Source organism: Panthera leo, chromosome B4 (assembly GCF_018350215.1).
Source record: "Panthera leo isolate Ple1 chromosome B4, P.leo_Ple1_pat1.1, whole genome shotgun sequence".
Taxonomy (NCBI): Eukaryota; Metazoa; Chordata; class Mammalia; order Carnivora; family Felidae; genus Panthera; species Panthera leo.
Genome location: NC_056685.1, coordinates 62,334,222 through 62,354,855, shown reverse-complemented (window position 1 = coordinate 62,354,855; position 20,634 = coordinate 62,334,222). Strand labels below are relative to the sequence as shown.

At 40.6% G+C, this 20,634-nt stretch overlaps 1 protein-coding gene across 1 annotated transcript in view; it reads left to right on the top strand.

The window, feature by feature from the left end:
• Positions 1-20,634, top strand: part of TMTC1 (transmembrane O-mannosyltransferase targeting cadherins 1) — a 273,311-nt gene that overhangs the window by 154,740 nt on the left and 97,937 nt on the right. Inside the window, exon 9 of the mRNA XM_042946180.1 lies at positions 18,853-18,974. Coding sequence (XP_042802114.1) covers positions 18,853-18,974 — 122 coding nt within the window. The remainder of the gene's footprint in view (positions 1-18,852; positions 18,975-20,634) is intronic.

Sequence of the window (20,634 nt, the reverse complement as noted above, 5' to 3'; positions counted from 1 at the left end):
TGGGACCATTGCAATCACTGACAGAAATCCTAATGATATCTTGACATGGTCCATCTGTCCCTGACCACCAGTGCCGTGGGAGTAGCCATTGTCTAGGGTATCTCTCTATCTCACATTTGACCAGATCAGTCGATCCAGCTTTTTGTCACTGGTCTCAGCTGGCTTTTCCACCTGCCACTGTTTTACCCATGGTGATAGCATCTTATTCCTTAGTGGCATAGTTTTTCAGGTCAGTGGCTATAGTCAACTTTGGCCCCTTAGGCCATACTCCAAAGCTGAAATTTTTGTTTATATTATTTTTCTGATTAAAATGTGAACATAAGCTTCCTGCTTCATCAGATGTAGTGTTGGAAATTAGAAAAGTTAGATTTGCACCTCACTGTAAGATGGAAATACTGAAAGATCCATTGCAGCTGCCTTTTTCCACATCCTTTTTTTTTTAATCTTTATTTTTGAGAGAGAGAGAGAGAGAGAGAGGCAGACTGTGAGTGGGGGAAGAACAGAGAGAGAGGTGGACACAGAATCTGAAGTGTTCTCCAGGCTCTGAGCTGTCAGCACAGAGCCCGACACGGGCCCCAAACTCACCAACTGTGAGATCGTGACCTGAGCCAAAGTCAGATGCTCAACTGACTGAGCCACCCAAGCGCCCCTTTCCACATCCTTTTATGTCATCACTTTGCTGTATGTGATACAAATTCTGACTTATGTTCCGTCTCTTAATTTCTGTTTGGTAGTCTACTTGCAATGCATGACTGTCATCCTCAAATGGGAGCCAGTCCCTTTCATATTGGAGGCAGCCCAGGTATGCACATGGGAGAAAGCTGCTCTGAGTTCTAGATCAAGGGTTTCTGAGACTGGGAGGAGGGAGTCTGGAGTAGAGTGATTAGCAGCACTCACCTGAATCTAAGGCCAGGCTCTCCACTGACCAACTGGGTGGGCTCACCTCATCCAGCCATGTTCCTACATCATGGTGTAGGGTCATTGTGTAGTTAACCGGAGCACGCCACATAAGATATTTGGCACAGTGGCGGGCACATGGGAAACCCAGAATACCTCTCAGCTGTCCTTGTAGTCCTTGTCGTCGTCATCGTCATCATCATCATCACCACCACCATCATGAAATTGTCACAGATTAAAGTCAGAAGCACAGTTAGGTCTCTCATCTTTATTTGTAAGAATAATCATAAAAACTAAAACCAAAAACCAAATAAACATAATCCAGCTGGACTGACTTTTTGATTCTGTATATTTCAATATACAGTCATGCTTTTCACGATAAAAAAAAAATACTTGTAATGCTACTGAAGATTAATCTCCCACCACCCCCACCCCCCGCCCACCAAACCTCGTTTTATCCCCCCTCCTATGTAACAGAGATTAAATTCTTGACCTAAGAGCTAATGGTAGAAACATACTAGTTTTTACTAGTATGTTTACTAGTAAACATACAAGTTTTTAATGCTTCAGCATCTTTTGGAATTTGTAAGTAGGTATGTTGAAATGTAACAGAAGGGCAGAATCCTAACATAAAACAACGCTTAGTAAAAATAATAATAATAATAATAATAATAATAATAATAATAATAAATGAATGTTTATTAAGGGAAGAAAATCGTGGCAAATATCACTGACCTATTTGTAAGTGAATATTGGAGTTATCATCTAAACGTCCAAACTATAGAGATAGAGTGGATGTCCTTAAAGGTTTTTGAGAGTTTAGTAAAATAGACAGGATATAAGAAAGAAATCATTTTCTTTTATTGTTGCTGTTCTTCAAACCTTTTCCTGTCATTGCTGGATTTCTCCATTCCATTCGGTGGTGACCATTGGAGCAAAATAGACACTAGAAATGCACCTTTTTATTCAGTGGCTACTTAAAAATCAGAGGCCCTTGAGCAAAGTCTTCCCCAGGCATTCCTTTCTGTCCATTATTAATAAGTCACGTGTGAAGTCGTTCTCCTTGTACAGGATCGGAACCTTATACAAATCCTTCTTTCTCATGTTCTATGTAATGTACCTGGGGTGCTCTGCTTGGCTTTTGATCTAGGCCTGGTAGGAGTTTTTCCACATCATTAAATAATTTGTTTTATTCTTTGCCTTCACCAGGCAATTATGTTTTCACAAGCCACACTCTTTAATAAGAAAATGGCTTACCTACCCTTTTGATGTTTATACCTCAGTTGGAAGAGTCACTGGATTTATTAATGGAAGAGTTAGATAGTTGCATAATGGAAAAAGGAGTTTCAAGCATGTCAGTAACAGCTGTAGTTCTTTTTCTTGAATGTATACTTTATGATTCTTGGCAAGATCTCATAGTTGATGTTGTTATAGGCTTTTACTCAGAATAATTGACACCTTTTGAGTGATAATCTTAACACTTCAAAATTTTTTTTAATTAAAAACATTTTTTAAGCAGGCTCTGCACCCAACGTGGGGCTCAAACTCACAACCCTGAGACTGGGTTGCATGCTCTACTGACTAAGCCAACCAGGCACCCCTATAATCTTAACACTTTTTTAACATGTTAATTTCTCTTAATGATTCATACTCTCATAAAAGCAACTTGTTTCTAGTAAGACTTGCAATGCTTTTGATTGTTTTAAACTTTTACCAAGGTCAAAAGACATTTTTGTAACTCCTAGAGTCATTCTGTCCTTTCTATTTCCATTCAGGACGTGAAATTTCTATTTAAAGGAGCATCGTTTTGTAAGAAAACCATGAAATGTGTAATTAGGACTCTCAGAGATAAAAGGAGCTACAAGTCCCTGTGAACAGAAGGTCCGTTGGAATTTGCCATTGTATTGGAAAATACAAAGGAGGCTGAAGTGATTGATGGCCACATTCTTTTTTTTTAATATGAAATTTTATTGTCAAATTGGTTTCCATACAACACCCAGTGCTCATCCCAACAGGTGCCCTCCTCAATGCCCATTACTCACATTCTTTAGGTGGTTCGCTATCAGTACAATGCCAATAAAGCCTATAAAGTGGTGACAAACACAGCCTGGGGAGAGTAACCCCTTCCCTTCACACAAACCTAGGCATACTTATTTTAACATATGCTTTGCCTAAAGAGGCAGCGCAGAATACCAGAAAGCAAGCATATTTGTAATATGAGCTTAAATATTTATATATTTATGTTGCTGTACATTAAAATGTTGGTGGTAAGGTCTTCAATCTTCTTTTTGAATCTAATAAACATAAATGAAGTAATGTACATGGTACCTGCCGTTGTTCAGGAAGGAAGTGCTATCTATACAAGTGCGTTTCCACACGGATGTCTCAAAGTCAACATTCCAAAATTTAACTCCTGAACTTGCCTATTCATTGCTTCCCTAACGATGTTTGCCATCTCAGTGCATTCTACTAGTTGCCCAAGCCAAAATTCTTGAGGTTTCGTCGTTTCTTCTGTGTGTCTGTCTCTCCAGTATCAGATCCAATCTGTCAATAAATACTGGCAACCATATTTTCACAATACATCTGGAAGTTGACCACTTCTCTCCACCCTCACTGCTGCCATCCTGGTCCAAACCACCACCATCTGTCACCTGGGTTATTGCCAGAACTGCTTCACTGGTCTTCCCTACTTCTACCCTTATGCCGCTGGTCCAGACTTTCTCAACACAGTGAGTGACCAGATGATTCTTTAAAAATGTGAATCAGAGCCTGTCCCTCTTATGCTTAAAATCTTTCAGTGGCTCCTTATTGCTCTCAAAGTAAAAATCATAACCTTTATAACGGCTCTAAAGGTTCTGTGTGCTCTGGCCCCACCTCATCATCTCTCTTGTTCCTTCCCGAACTCTTTTGCTATGAAGTGAGTTTTATGGACTCCTTTAACTCTTGCAAGCCTTTGCTTGGTTGCCAGCTTCTCAATGAGGAATGCCCTCACCACCATGTTTAGAATCACAACCCACTTCTTGCCCACCACATATTGCACACACCCTTTATCAGGCTCTCTTGCTCTCTTTCTTTTTCCCTCCCTAGAAGGGCAGGGATTTTTTTTTGGTCTGTTTTGCCAACTGATGCATTCCAAAGAACCTAGAATAGTGCCTGGAAAATAACCAGGAGATAGAAGTAATTGCTGAATTCTTGAAGCGACTGCTTATAAGCACGATGCCCAAAGAGATTCTAAAAGAGGCGGCAACGGTGTGTATTTGTTGAATGATTGAATAATCAGTGACCATGTTTAACCAAGAGCACCATTGTTGAGGATGGGAAAGTTTTCAAGGATACTTTGACAAGGCAAATGAATTGGGGGAAGTGTCCAATAGTAGCCCTGATGCTCCTGCACTTTCTGTGTCTCTCAGAGGAGGAGGTCAGGGGGTGAGTTGCATGACGACTCACAGTGAGCAGCCATGTATATAGCTATGAGATAGAAATGGGAACTGGGGGCGCCTGGGTGGCGCAGTCGGTTAAGCGTCCGACTTTAGCTCAGGTCACAATCTCGCGGTCCGTGAGTTCGAGCCCCGCGTCGGGCTCTGGGCTGATGGCTCAGGGCCTGGAGCCTGCTTCCGATTCTGTGTCTCCCTCTCTCTCTGCCCCTCCCCCCTTCATGCTCTGTCTCTGTCTCAAAAATAAATAAAAACGTTAAAAAAAAAAAATTAAAAAAAAAAAAAAAAGAAATAGGAACTGGTCTCAAAAGCCAACAAAGCGTTTAGAGATAAGCAGAACAAATTTGTAGGGAATATGTAGATGCAGGAAGGTGCATTCACAGAGGAAAAACCTAGAGGAAAACAGCGAGACAGAATATTAGATATTTAACTTGCCGACCACTCCCTGGTTCCAAACAATATGCTGAATTTGGAGAATAAAGATAGAGTAAAACCCAGTAGCTGCTTGAAGAACTCAGTTTTCTTTATTCCCATTCCATCCCCCCACCTCTGAGAGAATTATTCTTCTAAATACAGATATGATCTAAACATGCCTCTGAGCTGCCGAGAAACCTTTCTGCTCTCAAGACTTATCCTGGTTAGAGCCAGGTGGATGACTTAATACATTTCTTTAAATATATAGTGTTTTTTCTACTCAGAAAATGGCAGTTGGCTATTCTACATTTACCAAAAATGAGTAGCAAAAAAATGTGTCTTGACTGTAGCATAAAGGCCACAGCTGAGATTCAGGGAAAATTTTCTGTTTGCAGACAGCGAGATAGTTTTTGGTACTGCTTATAAAGACTCCAAAGGCATAAACTTTCCTTTTAACTCCATGCTGCATGATCGGTTTATACCACCATTTTTCAAAATAGCATCGTCCAGGTCATTAAGTAAGGTTACTCTAAATAAAGATTCTGCATTTCAGAAGCACTAGGTTTTAAAAAGTTAAACATAGTTCTCTGCTGGAGGACTTCAAAAAGCCTTGACTGTGCTCTAAGCCTTTTGAGTTTCCAAATGTGGGGTACATTGAATGGCATTTCCCAAATTTATTTGAATTTGCTAGCCTTATTAGGGACGTCAAGTGTCAGTGTTCTTGTAATATTCTTTGGGAAGTGTTGGCTTAAATATTTAAGGATAGTTGGATGAGTCAACTTTTAAGAGTCCATTTGTGGGCAGTGTTTGAACGTTTTTTTAAATTTTTGCCTTATTTGTACTTTCAAAAACAATAGCCACCACTACCATAGCATCATCAAAAGAGTTTTCCTGTTTATTATCCCTTTAGGAGTCAATACCACCTGAAAAAAGAATTTCTTTGAAACCATTTCTTTGAGAGTTAGGGTTTACAATCAGTCAACGGCACGTGAAATAAAAGATCGGTGGGATCTTGGCTTTCACTGTATTGAGGCTGTAATTTGAAATGCGTATGTGGGCATTTGATACAACAGTGACTGTGACTGGTGAGGGATGAGAGACACTACAAGGCTATCCATAAAATTTTACAGTTTGGGGAAGCAAGTATCACCTTGATTCGTTGGTATGTTAAGTGGCAGTTTCAAAGGTAAGACCAAAGTGACACCACATATATCTCTCCACATGTGGTTTTTCTTGTATCTGGAGAAAGCTGAAAATTCTGTCTTTACCTGCTTAGGTGTTGATTTACAAGAAGCCACCTGAGACAGTGCTGTGTGTCTTCCCTGAGTAGTTCTTGCCTCAGAATATGGTTCCTTTCATGGGTGGTCCTTGTAGGAGAGCTGGCAGACAAAGGACTTCCTTGAGCTCTATGACAAGCCAGTGTGTGTGACTGTTTCCTAATAAATGGTTGCACTTTTGGCAGAATTTTCTCTAAAACTTGCGTTCACTTTTGTATCCTGTCCGGGTCTAATCACCAGAGGCCACCAGAATTTACAAAAGGACTTGGCGACTTGAAATGGCCAAATTGGCTTCATCAGTTTGTGACTCGGGACTCTGGCATTTGGTATTAAAAAGTGATTAATTAGGAAGAACATTTAGTAATGTCAGGCTCTCTGGCATTGCCTTGAAAATTCTCTCCACTACAGCGTACCACAGTCTCTTTTGATTTGGGTGGCTTTGGCAGTGAACTCTAGTTTTTTGCCTATTACACATTTAGGTCCTCACAATGATGGTGTTTTCACCGGGGAATAATTCCAGGCCAGGGCTTGTTGGAGGAAAACTTGTATTCTTTGTGTTTTTTGTCTAAAACATTTTTCCTATTACCTTGTAAGAATTAACCAAGGAGAAAAAATGGCTCCTAATTAGTGATTATATGGTCAAATTCTTTAATTTTTTTGTTAAGCTTCATATAGATACATTAAACTGCTTCTCCCATATATACTTCGGAGATTTATGTTGTTGTTGCTGTTTGGTGGAAAGCAGTCCTAATGAAACAATAATAATAGGCATCTGAATTTCTGAACTTGGAATTACAACTACACATCTTCCTCAACTTACAATAAATAGACTTGCATCCCGATAAACCTGTTACAAGTTGAAAATATAGGTCGAAATATATCTAACACACCTAACCCATTGGACATCACAGCATAGCCTCACCCACCTTAAGCAGGCTCAGAACACAGAACATAGCTTACAGTTGGGCAAAATCACCTAACTCAAAGCCTATTTTATAATGAAGCATTGAATGTCTCCTGTAACGTATTGAGTACTATACTGAAAGTGAAAGGATGGTTGTGTGGGTGCAGAATGGTTGTCAGTGGATCAGTGGCTTACCCTTGTGGCTGACCCGGAGCTGTAGCTCTGTGCCCAATATCACAGAGAAGACCATACCGTGTATTATGTATTACCAATACCGTGTATTTGTAGCCTGGTAACTGATCCAGATGCAAAATTCAAGGAACGGTTTCTACTGAATGCCTATCACTTTCACATTATCGTAAAGTCTAGAATGGTAAGTGGAACCGTCCGAAGTCAGGGTCCGTCTATATTTAAAACTATTTTAAAACACAGGCTTTGTTTCTATCCTTCATTGCTTTTATTAGTCTATTAAATTTGTCCTTTTAAGCTGTGGTAGGTCGGCTGTTTGAATGCATAGTTAGGGATGAGGGAAGAGCATTATTTAATCATGCCGGTTACTTGGAAAAAGCTTTTCAATGACTTCTGATGAAACAAAATGATCCATCCAGCTTTTATCACTAAATGTTTCAGAAGCAGGAAGTGGGTCTTATCCAGTCAGATACCACCACATATTTTGCTTATAGAAGATACTTTGATTTGGGGATGACTACCTTGATGGATAAGCAGATTCAAATCCACTCCATAATAGTAGTTCCTCTAAGAACTCAATTGTACAAGTAAATCTTACTTTCTTGTTGTTTTTATCTGCTAAGAGAGAAGCCTTCGAAATTTCTTATTACTCCATATTTTATAAACTTGAAGCAAGCCGAATATTTCTCTGTAATTTGTTTGATAAAGTATGGTGAGTTATTTTAAGAAATGCTGCTCTAAAATATTTGGATCTTTATTGTGTGAAACTGTGGGATTTTTGTGGTTTCCTCTTATTTATTTTAGATTGCAGAGGGAAGGTCTGTCTCCTCTGTGACATTCCCAAGTGAGTAGGTGAATCATACTTTTTAGTGAGTGCGACTCACTGTGTGAAAAAGTAAAACACCTTGTCTTTTTCTTAACTAAAAAATAAGTCTATGGCATCCTGCTTTGGAAGATTTTGGCAGAGGAACATCTCCTTAACAGAAGTATTTGAGCAGTAGCTATATGTAGAAAACTACTTCCATCCAGTTCGGCCCAGCATATGTACTTGCCTAGGAACAAAACTATTTATTTGTTTAATTTTAGAGAGAGGGAGAGAGAGCACATGTGTGGGGGAGGGGCAGGGAGAGAGAGAGAGAGAGAGAGAGAGAGAGAGAGAGAGAGAGAGAATCTCAAGCAGGCTTCATGCTCATCTTGGAGACTAATGTGGGGCTCGATCCTATGACCCTGGGAACATGACCTGAGCCTAAATCAAGAGTCGGATGCCTCACTGACAAACCACCCAGCAGCCCCAGAACAAAGCAATTTATGAAAACGCTTCTAATTGATTCTGTGTTTCTGTTTGCTCACACAAGTGAATTCATCAACGCGAATTGAAACAGGTGAAATTCACTCCTGACTTTACTTGCTTGGCTAAATCCATCCTGGTCCCTAACCAAATCCTCACTGAGGGGAGGTTTCATTGTTCCTGTTTCCCTCCCACATCGGGTCACCCTATGGAGTTGCCCAGGATTCTGGGGAGTTACTTGTGTCATCTCCATTTTGCCAGCCAGAGCTGGACATAGAGAACATGACATGAGACCAGGGCCTCCAGGCATCATACTCTCTCTCTCTTCCCCACTTTGTCTGGGCAGGCTCCAGGCACAAGACTGAGCTTCTGTTGATATTTCTGTCTTTGCTTTGCACAGGTATCTTGTGTAGTGCATCACTGACCCTCTGGACAGGGCCCCTCCCCTGAAGCCAGGGGTGTCTGATGGCAATTCAGGTTCCTCTCCCCCTTCTCCTTCCTCCTCAGTGAGCTTCGATCTCAACACATATAAACACACACCCCTCAGAGCAACACCACTGTTGATTTTCCAAATCCTGATTTTTATTTATATATATAAATATATATGTGATAACCACTTATATTATATATAATATATATAATATTTTAACATATTATATAACACATTATAACATTATATATTATAATATATATAATTATATATATAAGTATATATTCAGTATATATATTATATAAGTATATATTATATATATAAGTATATATTATATAAATATATAAGAGTAAGTGGTTATCACGTTGTTATATTCCTGGAAGACTTATGCATAAACAGTTCACAGATAAATGGTTGAATATTAAAAATGGAAGTTTAGAGCAGTAACAAGTTACAGAGCATGTATAGATTTAAAATTTAGAAGGCTTGTCCCACTTAGCTGCCCACTTAGTTTATTCATTGTGCCTCTGTGGTCACTAGAATATGAATGTTCTCTTATTTTCCTTACTAAAGAGGGCAGTTTCATTACATTATTTGATTTCTTATGTCAAAATAAACCATTATTTCCTCCTCAAGACTTCTCAAGTATAAATTTGACTTATAATTCAGTAACCAAGATCAGTCAAATAAATTATGTCTTATTCTGTTGCAGCCGGTAGACATGGGTATGTCCTTTCTTCCAGAGGCTAGCTGGCAGAACGAGTAGACGGACCGCTTGAAACCATTCATTCCAGCCTAAGACTTGACAGGGAACACGTATTCTGTCCACACATCCTGCTGCATTCCTGGAGATTGTAGAACACTGGCATCTGCATTGATCTGGCAAAGTGAATAGTGGTGCCTTCTGTCGCAGGCCTCGGGGTATGATTTTTTAGACTACCCTAGCAGTGCCTTACTTGGTCACCTCCAAATTGCAGGGTCTCATCTGCTGTCAGTGTATTTCTGCTGCAAAACCAGAAGGCAGTGAAAGGCTAAAATCCCCCCACACCCCCAACACACACTTTGGATTCCAAAAACCAGTTGGACTCTGGGAGAGAACAGGCTTTAGAGTGACCCAGACCTCAGTTTGAAACCTTGTTTCTCACTAATTGTATCACCTTAGATCTGTCTTAAGGCCTCTGTGCCTCAATTTCCTTATCTACAAAACTGGGGTTAATTACCTGTGTTCAATATGATCATGCAATTTCAGTGGGGAAATTTCAGCCAAAGGTCTGGCATATGGTTTGTGCTTGAGAGGTACTTGTTTTCCCCATATCCTCTACCATTTGCAACTTACAGGTGCCTTCTCATGCCGCTGCTACATGTCTCCCCATGGATGATAGCACACAGACCATCATTTCTCGGTGTGACCTTTCATCCCTCTACTGTGGCTTTCTAGTGCCTTTTTCATTTCTGTTCAGAACCACAGATAGAGATGAAGAAAGTTCCTTTCTGTGACTTCTCCCATGTCTCCAAAAATTCTTGTAAATTTTCATTCTAATCAGGGAAAGCTTTCCTGAGCAACATTTTCTAATTTACTTAATTCCTTTTTAACTCCTTAGTAATGCGTGATGAAGTGGATGGCAGTTTTTTGCACTAGACCGATATTTACCGATCGTGCCTCTTCTAAAGCGCCTTTGAAATGATTTTTGCTTTTACTTTCCTTTAAACATTTAAAACACATGTATGCAGAACGTACCATCCATTTCCCATAATGTTATGAATTAGTTTATCCTCAATTAGAGTAAGGTAATCTGAGAGTTTCACCCTTCCACCTGATTTAACTTTGAAACGTGCTTGTGTGCTCTTGTGAGATAAGGAATTTCAATCTCAGGAACTAGTGTTGGCAAGGAGGTTAGGACTGTTGATTAAAAACAAATCAGACCAAAAATGGCGCAGAAAAACGAAGTTCAGAACCAAAGACCAGAAATCGAAAATGTCCGTTTATGAATGCTCTGATTTTAATCTGCCTTCGGCTCTGGTCATTAGTGCATCTGGCAGAGCTTCTTAGTGAAGGAAAGCTTGGCGTGGGGAGACTCAGTGTTTAAATTGGCTCAGAGAAGACACGGAGTGTACAGATCTGCTTTTGTCTCTGAGGGGGTATAATTTCTTCATTCATTTCCCCTTTAACAATTTTTCTCCCTGTGCATTTATGAGTACATTTTAGAGCACATGGAAGTGAGGAAATGACATCCCCAGCTCGAGCCAGCGAGAGTGTGGGTTGGCAGGTATGCCATTGAGATCCTGAATCTACGCCATTTTCTGTCCCAGCTCAGCTTATCCCGTTGATCTCAGACTAGGAGAGAAACATCACAAGTGGTGTTTTCCATGCCTACATGTGAGGTGTGAGGGGTGTTCAAGTCATGGGAGGACTGTCCTTCAACCTCTCACAGTGCAGCATTGTGGTCTTTAGATCTAACTCAGGGTCCCAGTTGAAGATATAATCCTAGGGATTTGGCCACTGTGACTGAAGCTCTGAGAATCAGCTTTCAATATTCCTTACTCTCTCTACCTTTAAGACCGCCCCAAGATTCCTCTTGCCTTCTGCATTGTTCTTACGGAGTTTAGATTCTAGGTCTCATCTGAGGTATAACAAGCGGTCTGTTGTATTGGATATCGCAATAGCAGTAAAAATTCTAAAGTTCCTCTTCAACTGTTGAGAGATTGATCTCAATCCCATTTGCCAGATAAAAAGCTCTCTCGGGTTGGTATTTGTCTTTCCTGTTTTTACACAATATTTAAAATCTTCCATAATGTCAGTGGTTTAGCCACAGGCTGGAACGTAATGGAAATATAACAATGTAAGGATGGGACCAAGTCAAGAGTGGGCTGGAGGTGGCTCCTGTCAGCTCACAAAAGCCAGAGTTCTGATCCTTCTTTGGCATCCACAGCTCTGCTTCCATCCCTGCAGCCTCCACTCTGAGCCGATCTGTCAGTCAGTATCCCGGCAGGAAGTACATGGCAAGGCTAACGGGCTGATTGAAGAGTTTACAAAGGGTCCGTTTGTAGTGATAAACGGACCAACATGCAAAGTGACACCTACTAGATGGCCTAAAGAGGCAAAAGAGAAGACTGCCGCCAGGAGGCAAAGGGGTAAGAACTGTAACCACAGAGAGGAACCCCAGGCAGGAGCTGTGCCTGAAGATGGGTGAACTGAGCCACTGCCAGACAGAGGTGGAGGAGGGAGGGGCTGTAAAACTCAAAGGCAAACACAGACAAGACTGAACATCAGGTAGACTTGAGGACGACTCAGGCAGAATAAGTTCAAGGTACGATTGTGCAGAGCTCAGACAGAATCCTCTTGCCCCAAAAAGCCAAGCTCTGTCTTTCTTCTTCTCACTTGACACTTCCCATTCTGGTCTCGAAATCATCCTTTGTGGCTTCTGGGTTAGTGTTTTGGGACCAGTTCTATATTCATTTGATGCAGTCTGTATTATCACCATCCTTGAGAGTGTCTAAGGGCTTTTGTAGATTTAAAGTCCCTGATGTTTTAAATAAACCTAAGCCTCCGATTTGCTCAAGTGGAGACTCACCAATCCATTTCCTGTGGACAGCAGAAGTGTTGGGCCACAAAAGAATTGTTGCAATGTACAAAAGCCGCACAGGGGGAGCCCAGGTTCACAAGTTTTTCAGGAAGAAGATCTGAAGTTGTGTGCAACCTTGAGAAATATTTCTCACAGAAATCATGTAGGAACTCTGGCATTTGTGCTGATTATTGTTATAGCTATTAGTGAAGGGACCAAAGGTCTAAGACATATATATAACGGTTTACAACAGGGGTAGTGAAACCTCCACAGAGTTGTTATAAGGTTAAATCATTATTTAAACTTGCACAAATTTGGGGGCTCCTGAGTAGTGGCTCAGTCAGTTAAGCGTCTGACTTCAGCTCAGGTCATGATCTCACAGTTGGTGGCTTCCAGCCCCGCATCGCGCTCTCTGATGTCAGTGCGGAGCCTGGAGCCTGCTTCGGAACCTCTGTCTCCCTCTCTCTCCGCCCTTCCCTCACTTGTACTCTCTCTATCAAAACTAAAAATAAACATTAAACTTGAACAAATTCGGATTGGTTGCTGTAGGGTTGCAGTTAGGAAGTCACTTGGCCGGATGATGAGCCTAAATCAGTGCCCAGCTCCATAACTGGGAATTTAGGACAAGCCCCTCACAAGATATGAGGCAGTACTACAGGGTCACATAAAACAATAGGGGACTCTAATGGATTAAATAACTTGTCTTCTTCAATTAAAAACAACTTTCACAATGACAGTGATAGTAATATTATTGGATATTTTAATAAGCTAAAGTATTTTAAAAATTAAAATTGAATGTCCGTAAAGTGAAAGATGTTACTTTTCTGGAGCACACAAGTCATATGACCAGGCAAGACAGAGTAGTAATAAGTAGCAGTGAACGGAATCAGAGCAGTGCTGAAGGTGTGCATATATATTTTTTTAATGTTTATTTATATTTGAGAGAGAGAGACAGAACGCGAGCAGGGGAGGGCAGAGAGAGAGGGAGACACAGAATCCGAGACAGGCTTCTTCAGACTCTGAGCTGTCAGCACAGAGCCCGACACAGGGTTTGAACCCACGAACCATGAGATCATGACCTGAGCCGAAGTCCGACACTTAATCGACTAAGTCATCCAGCACCCCAAGGTGTGTGTGTATTTTGATTAAAACACCTCAGTATTGTTGGTCAGTATGGCCAGACCCTTACAAGATGCTCTTGGATGCTCAAAGTCTGAGGACTTTTCACCCCAAATTAATGTTGCAAAAACTGTGTTTCAGAGCGTTACCAAAAGTAAAAGATTTCCTTAGTGGGCAGTCCCCGAAATGGCCGTCGGTGTGCTCAAGAACCCCGACGATGTGTATCCAGCTTTCATCGCTGATCTTTACTATCACAATATATACTTGTTGAATGCCAGTTATGTGTGTGCCAGGTATCTAGGTAACAGATTTAAATGAGATGGTGACCGTCGTCAAGGAATTCGTAGCCTAATGGAAGAAGCAGACCCATAAGCAGAAGGAAAAAGGAGGGCCTCATAAGTATTCAGCCATCTCGGTTGTCAGCTTGGCAAATGCCTTACTCCTGGGGCCGAAGAGGGGAGCTTGACTGTCATCAGCTTCCCTGAAGATTGATAAATTAGATGCAGACAGCTAGAGCTCAGAGCTGCCAAATACATCTTTAGGACTGAAATATAACTGTGCTACACGTAGAACTAGGAGAACATGCTCTCACCCTAAAAGCACTGTAGCATTTTTCTGTAAACTGTAGAGGTGGGAGAAAATATGATAATGATGATGATGATGATGATAATAATTACTATAATGAAGGGGCACCTGGCTGCTTCAGTTGGTAGAGGATGCGACTCTTGATTTTGGGGTTTTAAGTTTGAGCCCCACATTGGGTGTAGAGATTACTTAAAAAAATGGGGGCGCCTCGGTGGCTCAGTCAAGTGTCTGACTCTTGATCTCGGCTCAGGTCATGATCTCGCAGTTCGTGAGTTCCAGCCCCATTGGGGCTCTATGCTAACAGTGCAGAACTGCTTGGGATTCTCCTCCCTCTCTTCTGCCCCTCCCCTGCTTGCATGCGTGCATGTGCTCTCTCTCTCTCAAAATTAACATTAACAAAATAAAAAATTAAACTTGAAAAATCTTTTTAAAAAAATTACCATAATGAGGCCCGTTCTCTGCCTCCCTGGAAGGGGACAGCCTGCAGTAGATGTCTGTTTTGAATGGGGCACAAAGGGGTCTTCTCCTGAATGCTCACCCACACCCTGCTGGCCACAGTGCACAGGTGCGTGTGTGTCCTTACCTGTGACATATGCTTTGAGAACTGAACTGAGAGTGAGAAGGGGAAGAGATAAACAAGAAGCTGCCAGGCTAGGCTACACTTGGATTCTAGAGCGACATTTCCTCTGAGGTCAATTACGGTCCTGAGAAAACCACGGCTCTTGCCTTAGCTGCTTGGTCAGATATGTGGCTGTGCAGATGGCAGTCAGTCAATTCTCTGAGCACCCTAAGAGAGGTGTTGCAAGGTCGTCATCTCTGTGCAGCTCAGGGGCATGCTTCTCCACATTGTCCCAAGGCAGAAAAGAATCAAAGCTAACGTCTGTCATACTGAATCTATCATACATTCTTCCTCCAGATGCCATGGGTATCAATATGCTTTCTGTTGTTTTACTGATCATCAAATTAAAGCTCAAAGAAATAAATTTCTGGGGCGCCTGGGTGGCTTGGTCGGTTAAGCGTCCGACTTCGGCTCAGGTCATGATCTCACGGTCCGTGAGTTTGAGCCCTGCGTCGGGCTCTGTGCTGACAGCTCAGAGCCTGGAGCCTGTTTCAGATTCTGTGTCTCCCTCTCTCTCTGCCCCTCCCCTGTTCATGCTCTGTCTCTAAAATAAATGAACGTTAAAAAATTTTTTTTTAATTTTAAAAAAAAGAAATAAATTTCTCTGAAGTTGGACAGTTAATTGGACAAATAATGTGTATTATCAATGGCCATATTATTAGCCCTTTTAATCCTGTCTTTTCATGCCCTACTGTAATTTGAATAAGTAAATTTCCATTTGCCTCTATTTTAGAAGTGGAATGCACTTTGTGTACTTTGGAAAGTGCCACAGAGTTTCTCTCCCCCCCCCCCACTCATATTTTGTTTGAGTTTCATCTGAATCTATTAGGCTAAAACAAGCTTTAAATTATTTAGCCAATTTTGTCACATCTGTAATCCACAAGATACAAAATTGGATTCCCTCCCAGTCTTTTTCATTCTAGGAAATTCAGCCACGTCCATGACATTTTCCCCCCACTTTACAACTTTCTGCTTGGTTGATTGACTTGCAGTTTAAAGAAATACGTTTCTGAATATTCTCTCTCTCTTGTCTGAATGCCAAAGAGGCTTAAAGACAAAGGGCATTATGGTCAATTTAATTTGAGAATAAAGAGTTTTTCGTGAATATTATTTTTCTCAAGACAAAATAAAATAATAAAACTTTATTGAGGTTGGGTGCTGTCTTCAACTGAATGTTTTGAAAACAGAAAAGCCCCCTGTAGGACCAGCCCCCCCTACCAGCAGTATGGAGCCGTGGCCTCTGAGCTCACAACTCACACCTCCGATGATGTGGGGTTCCGTTCACTAAGGGATATTCCGGATGATCCAGCCCACTGAGCCATAAGCCTCACGTGTCTCATTTTACAGTCTCGGGGTGAAAGGGCTGACACCCTGCTCAGGGTGACTCATGGTGTGTTGGTGGCAGGGCCACAACTTGAATCTAGACATCAGCTCCTGGACATGGACTTAATTGCTTGTCTTTCTGTCACCCACCAACATGTCTAGTCTTTTCCTTGTTTTGTACATGCTACATCTTCTCCCTGGAGTGTGCCCACCTGTGACCTGCCCTCCCATCCCAGCCACAACCACATTTGTCTGCCTCGTAAGCATGCATTCCTTTTTTAAATTCAGATCATCACCTCATCAAGATGCTCTGTCTACCCTCTCCCCTTCTCGCATCCAGTTTCTCTCTTGTCCAGTATGTTTATCCATTCGCTGATTTATTCAGCAAATATTTCTAAGCACCCATTAAGTGCCAGGCACTGAGCTAAGCACAGGTCGTGCACCAGTGAACACAGCCGACCAGCTCCCTGCCCTCATGGCTCATAGTCTGCTGGGGAAGACAGACATTAAAGACAGTAAACACGGAGATAAATGTGTAATTACAGCTGGGATGATGGCCATGAAGGAAATAAAGATGCACTTGGGGCCTGAAGAGCCCGGTGGGGGAACAACGAATACATGGGGTTGTGGGTTTTCAGTGTGCAAGTCAGTCTTTCAGAGGAGGCTAGGGACTCTTCCACTCTCCCCTCTCATCTCCCTGTGCCCAGGAGTCCAGAGCTCTGCAGGGGGTGGGGAGTGTGGTGGGAAGGTGGTCCTTCCCCCCTGCAGGGCTGGGAGAAGAGTGGGGGGGGTAAGACTTGGTGTCTGCCATCTCCTGACACCTGCCTCCTCCCAACCTCGGCGCTCCCGAAGCCCTGGGAATTCTGTGAGTAAGGGACACAAGCATGCCCACCACAGTGAGGAGGGCAGCCTTTGCTCAGGCAAGAAGGTGTGACACCGGGGATGTGGAAGTGATGCCTCCCTCAAGGTTATCCCAGGGGGACTGTTTTCTGATAACCTTGAAGAGGGGCAGGGAGGTGACTTATTGGCTGTAACACTATCCAGGGACATGGATGATGGCCTGGTTGGAGTTCTGTTTATACTCTTTTCTTCATAATTCTATAGGATTAATAAATAGAGCATACTAAATTCTCTGGAAATTTCTGTGGGACAATATGTGAATTCTTTTGTAAAAAAATATTTCAGCTTTTGACAGGTTTGAAAGAAGTATTCAACTATAGCTAAAAAATAAAAGTGCATCTATAAAAATAGAACACCAGTTCTGTACTCAGTAATTTGCGGGGAGTTCATTAAGGGCACTGGACAAGACACTCATTCTCTGGGATTCATTTTCAATTTTAGCAAGAAATACGTGCTTTTGATGTCACAGGATTCTTATGTTGGTTCTTTTTTAAATTATGTAAACTTTAAGTTCTTGAGACGAAATGTACTTTGTAAACTCAAAGTGTAATCTAAACTAAAAAAATAGGTTGCAGCTTTTCAATATAATGAACTTGCTACTTTCCTCACCTATTTTTTCCCTCAATTTTAGATGTTCCGAGAAAATATAACATCCTGTTGCATCCATTTCAGTTGAAGGCTTGTTACGAGAGCCTTTTTTTTCCTTTCATCTTTTAATTCTAAAGAAGATGGTTCCGCTAGGTTAAAAAATGAGATTGGAACTTACAGAACTGTTAATTATTTAAGAGAAATCGTCCAGATCACATTTATTCGTATGGAATTGCTCTCTAAAATTTTATTACTCTATATGTTATAGTCAGCAAAACAAAGTTCTTAATAAAATCCAGGTGACAGATCTCTCAAGATGTTAAAAATCTTTGTACACTTAAAGCATCGGTAGTTTCTGCTAGGCGGTTTTATTTATAGTTTTAAAATTCTTTTATTTAGTATTTTACAGTTATTAAAGTAATAGACTGTGAAATGTTTGTGACTATAGTATGCAGAGTTCTATTTGGTTTTCTTAAGCTCTTTAAAAAAGAAAATATAATTTCATCCATATATTAAGTTTTGTTTTAAATAGACTTCCTTCAAATGTGTCCATACCATGTATTCATGGAATACAAACTAATTTTTACAGTGTCCATTACAACAAATTATTAGTAACACATATTTTTTTTCTGTTAACTAGAAGTGACAGGAAAGTCTTTACAAGTTAATATACACAATAAATATATATAATATTAGAGAAAGGTGCTTTGTCAATATAATGAATTACTGTAATGATTTTTGATACCAAAAAATTTCATGGAATAAATACTGGCTAAATTGAGTTAAAAATTCCTCAGCTCTAATGATCTCTCATTGGTTCCCTGAATTTTACCATATTTGCATTTAATTTCATTTATGTTAAGCTCCTGGTGAGCTCTGTGTTTAGGTTTTGTGTTTTGTGTTTGTTTGTTTGTTTGTTTTTTTAATGCATTCTATTTCTGAGAGGACAGTAATGTCCTAGTGAGCTGGATTCTATCAAGCTGCTTTACTCTCTGGAAACCAGTTGCCTGGTGGGGACAGAAATTCTGAAAGGGTCCAGAACCAAGAAGTAGGGTTGCTGTAGGGCAGGCACAGAACAAGGAGTGATGGTCACCGATCGTGTTGTGCAATTATCCGATGTTTCTGGGTGGCAAACGTGCGACGTGCCAGAGGTTTTAGCCCGAGGGCTTTCTCTGACGAATTCAGCACACTGATCAAAAGGTTTACATTGTCTAATGTATTCATGCCTTCAATGAGAACTTGAGAATGAAAGAGATGGTTAAATGCAGACTGGAGTGAAATTTTTTAAAAATTAATTTGTCCTTCACTGTTGTGTGTTTCAGAGACTGGAGCACAAGGAAGTTTTAGTGGGCTTGTTGTTCCTGGTTTTCCCGTTCATTCCAGCCAGCAATCTCTTCTTCAGGGTGGGTTTTGTGGTGGCCGAGAGAGTCCTTTACATGCCTAGGTAATTATTGCTCGTGATTTCCTCTTTGCGAGACCTGCCCTCTGTCTCCAACACGGATAGTTCCAGAGGGACGGTCCTTTGCGCATGTAACAATTAGGTCCTTGTGGAGCGGAGGTGTTTATTAGCTCAGCTTTAACAACAGCCACAGAGAAGTTTGGGGGAGATCAAGTTCACACATGTACACCCTAGTTTACAATGGCTTACCTCCAGTTGGAAGCTGGCTGGGTAATATGAAGTATTGAGTATATTCAGGATTTTAGTAGCACTTACCACAATACCTATGTTTCATTAAATGTAATTGTAGTAATTTTCTAGAAATATTTGATTTGCATAAAGTTATTAACTATGTTAAGTAGCATGATTGTAATTAACTTCTATCTTTTTCCTTCTTTCTCTCTGTCTCTCTTTGTTCTTTTATTTTAAAAATAGGAACAATCTCAAGAAAACTTGTCCTTGAGAAAAAAATGGTTAAAAATTATAAAGGGTATTCAGCCATGTGTGATTACATAATGCCACTTATCTCTGAATGTTTCAACTGTGCTGCAGCTTGTCTGTTCTCTTGTCTTATTCAAATGTCAGTGTTTCAAGGCCACATCTCTTTTCAGATGTCTGGAAATGTCCCCTAAATGGTTCTGCCATTTATCCATTGTGTAACGTTGAGCAAGATATGAAGCTTTTTTGAACCCAGGCTTTCTCATTTTTATTTTTATATCTTTATTTTTTTTTTTTTTGAGAGAGAGAGAGAGAGAGAGAGAGAGCCCAGGAGAGGGGCAGAGTAGGAGAGAGCATCCCAGGCAGGCTCCTGTATATGGAGCCATATACAGGGCCTTGAGATCACAGCCTGAGCCAAAATCTAGAGTCCCACGCTCAGCTGACTGAGCCACCCAGGCACCCTGTCTCATTTTTAAAATAGGGATTTTAATAAACTTCCTAAAATTAAGTAGTATCGTGAATGTTATATAAGAATGAACTTTTGTAAAAGGCAGTATCCTAAACCAAAATTTTATAAGGAAATCATTATTTTATTTATTGGTATTGAATTAGGAATTTTAATTAACTTTACATTTTATTTTAAAAATAATTTAAATATCAATAAAATTTAGTTTCATTAATTGACATTGAGTTAGAAGTTTAAAAATATGTATAATTAGAAATTAATTTCATAACGTTTGATTACTCCCAAACCAAGTGCCTAACAGTTTCTCAAAGTCTTTGCAACTTCTTGTTTTGACTTGGTCAAGGAGAGAGGGCAGTCCTTAATTTTCTTTATGTGTCTTTAATACAATTTGGGAAGGAAATGATTTCTTGAAAAATACTGTTCGTTAGGACAAAAATACAACAAATTCTTTGTATTCTATGTTGCTTTAAGATAACAGGCTTATAAAGCCTTGCCAGTAATAGGGGATGTGAAGGGCAAAGGGGACATTGGTATCTGTTCTATATGTTTTTGCTTAGACCAGCTGAAACTGGCTTCAGTCAGCTTTTCTCTGTAGTCCTGAGGATTCCAAGTGGAATCTGTGTTCATTCTTCACTTAACAGGCATTCACGGAACACATTTGCAGGCTGTACTGGAATCTGAGGCTACAAAAATAACTGAATTTCAGTTTCTGCCCTCAAATGGTTTAACTTCAGATAAACAGTAATGAACATGAATTGTATC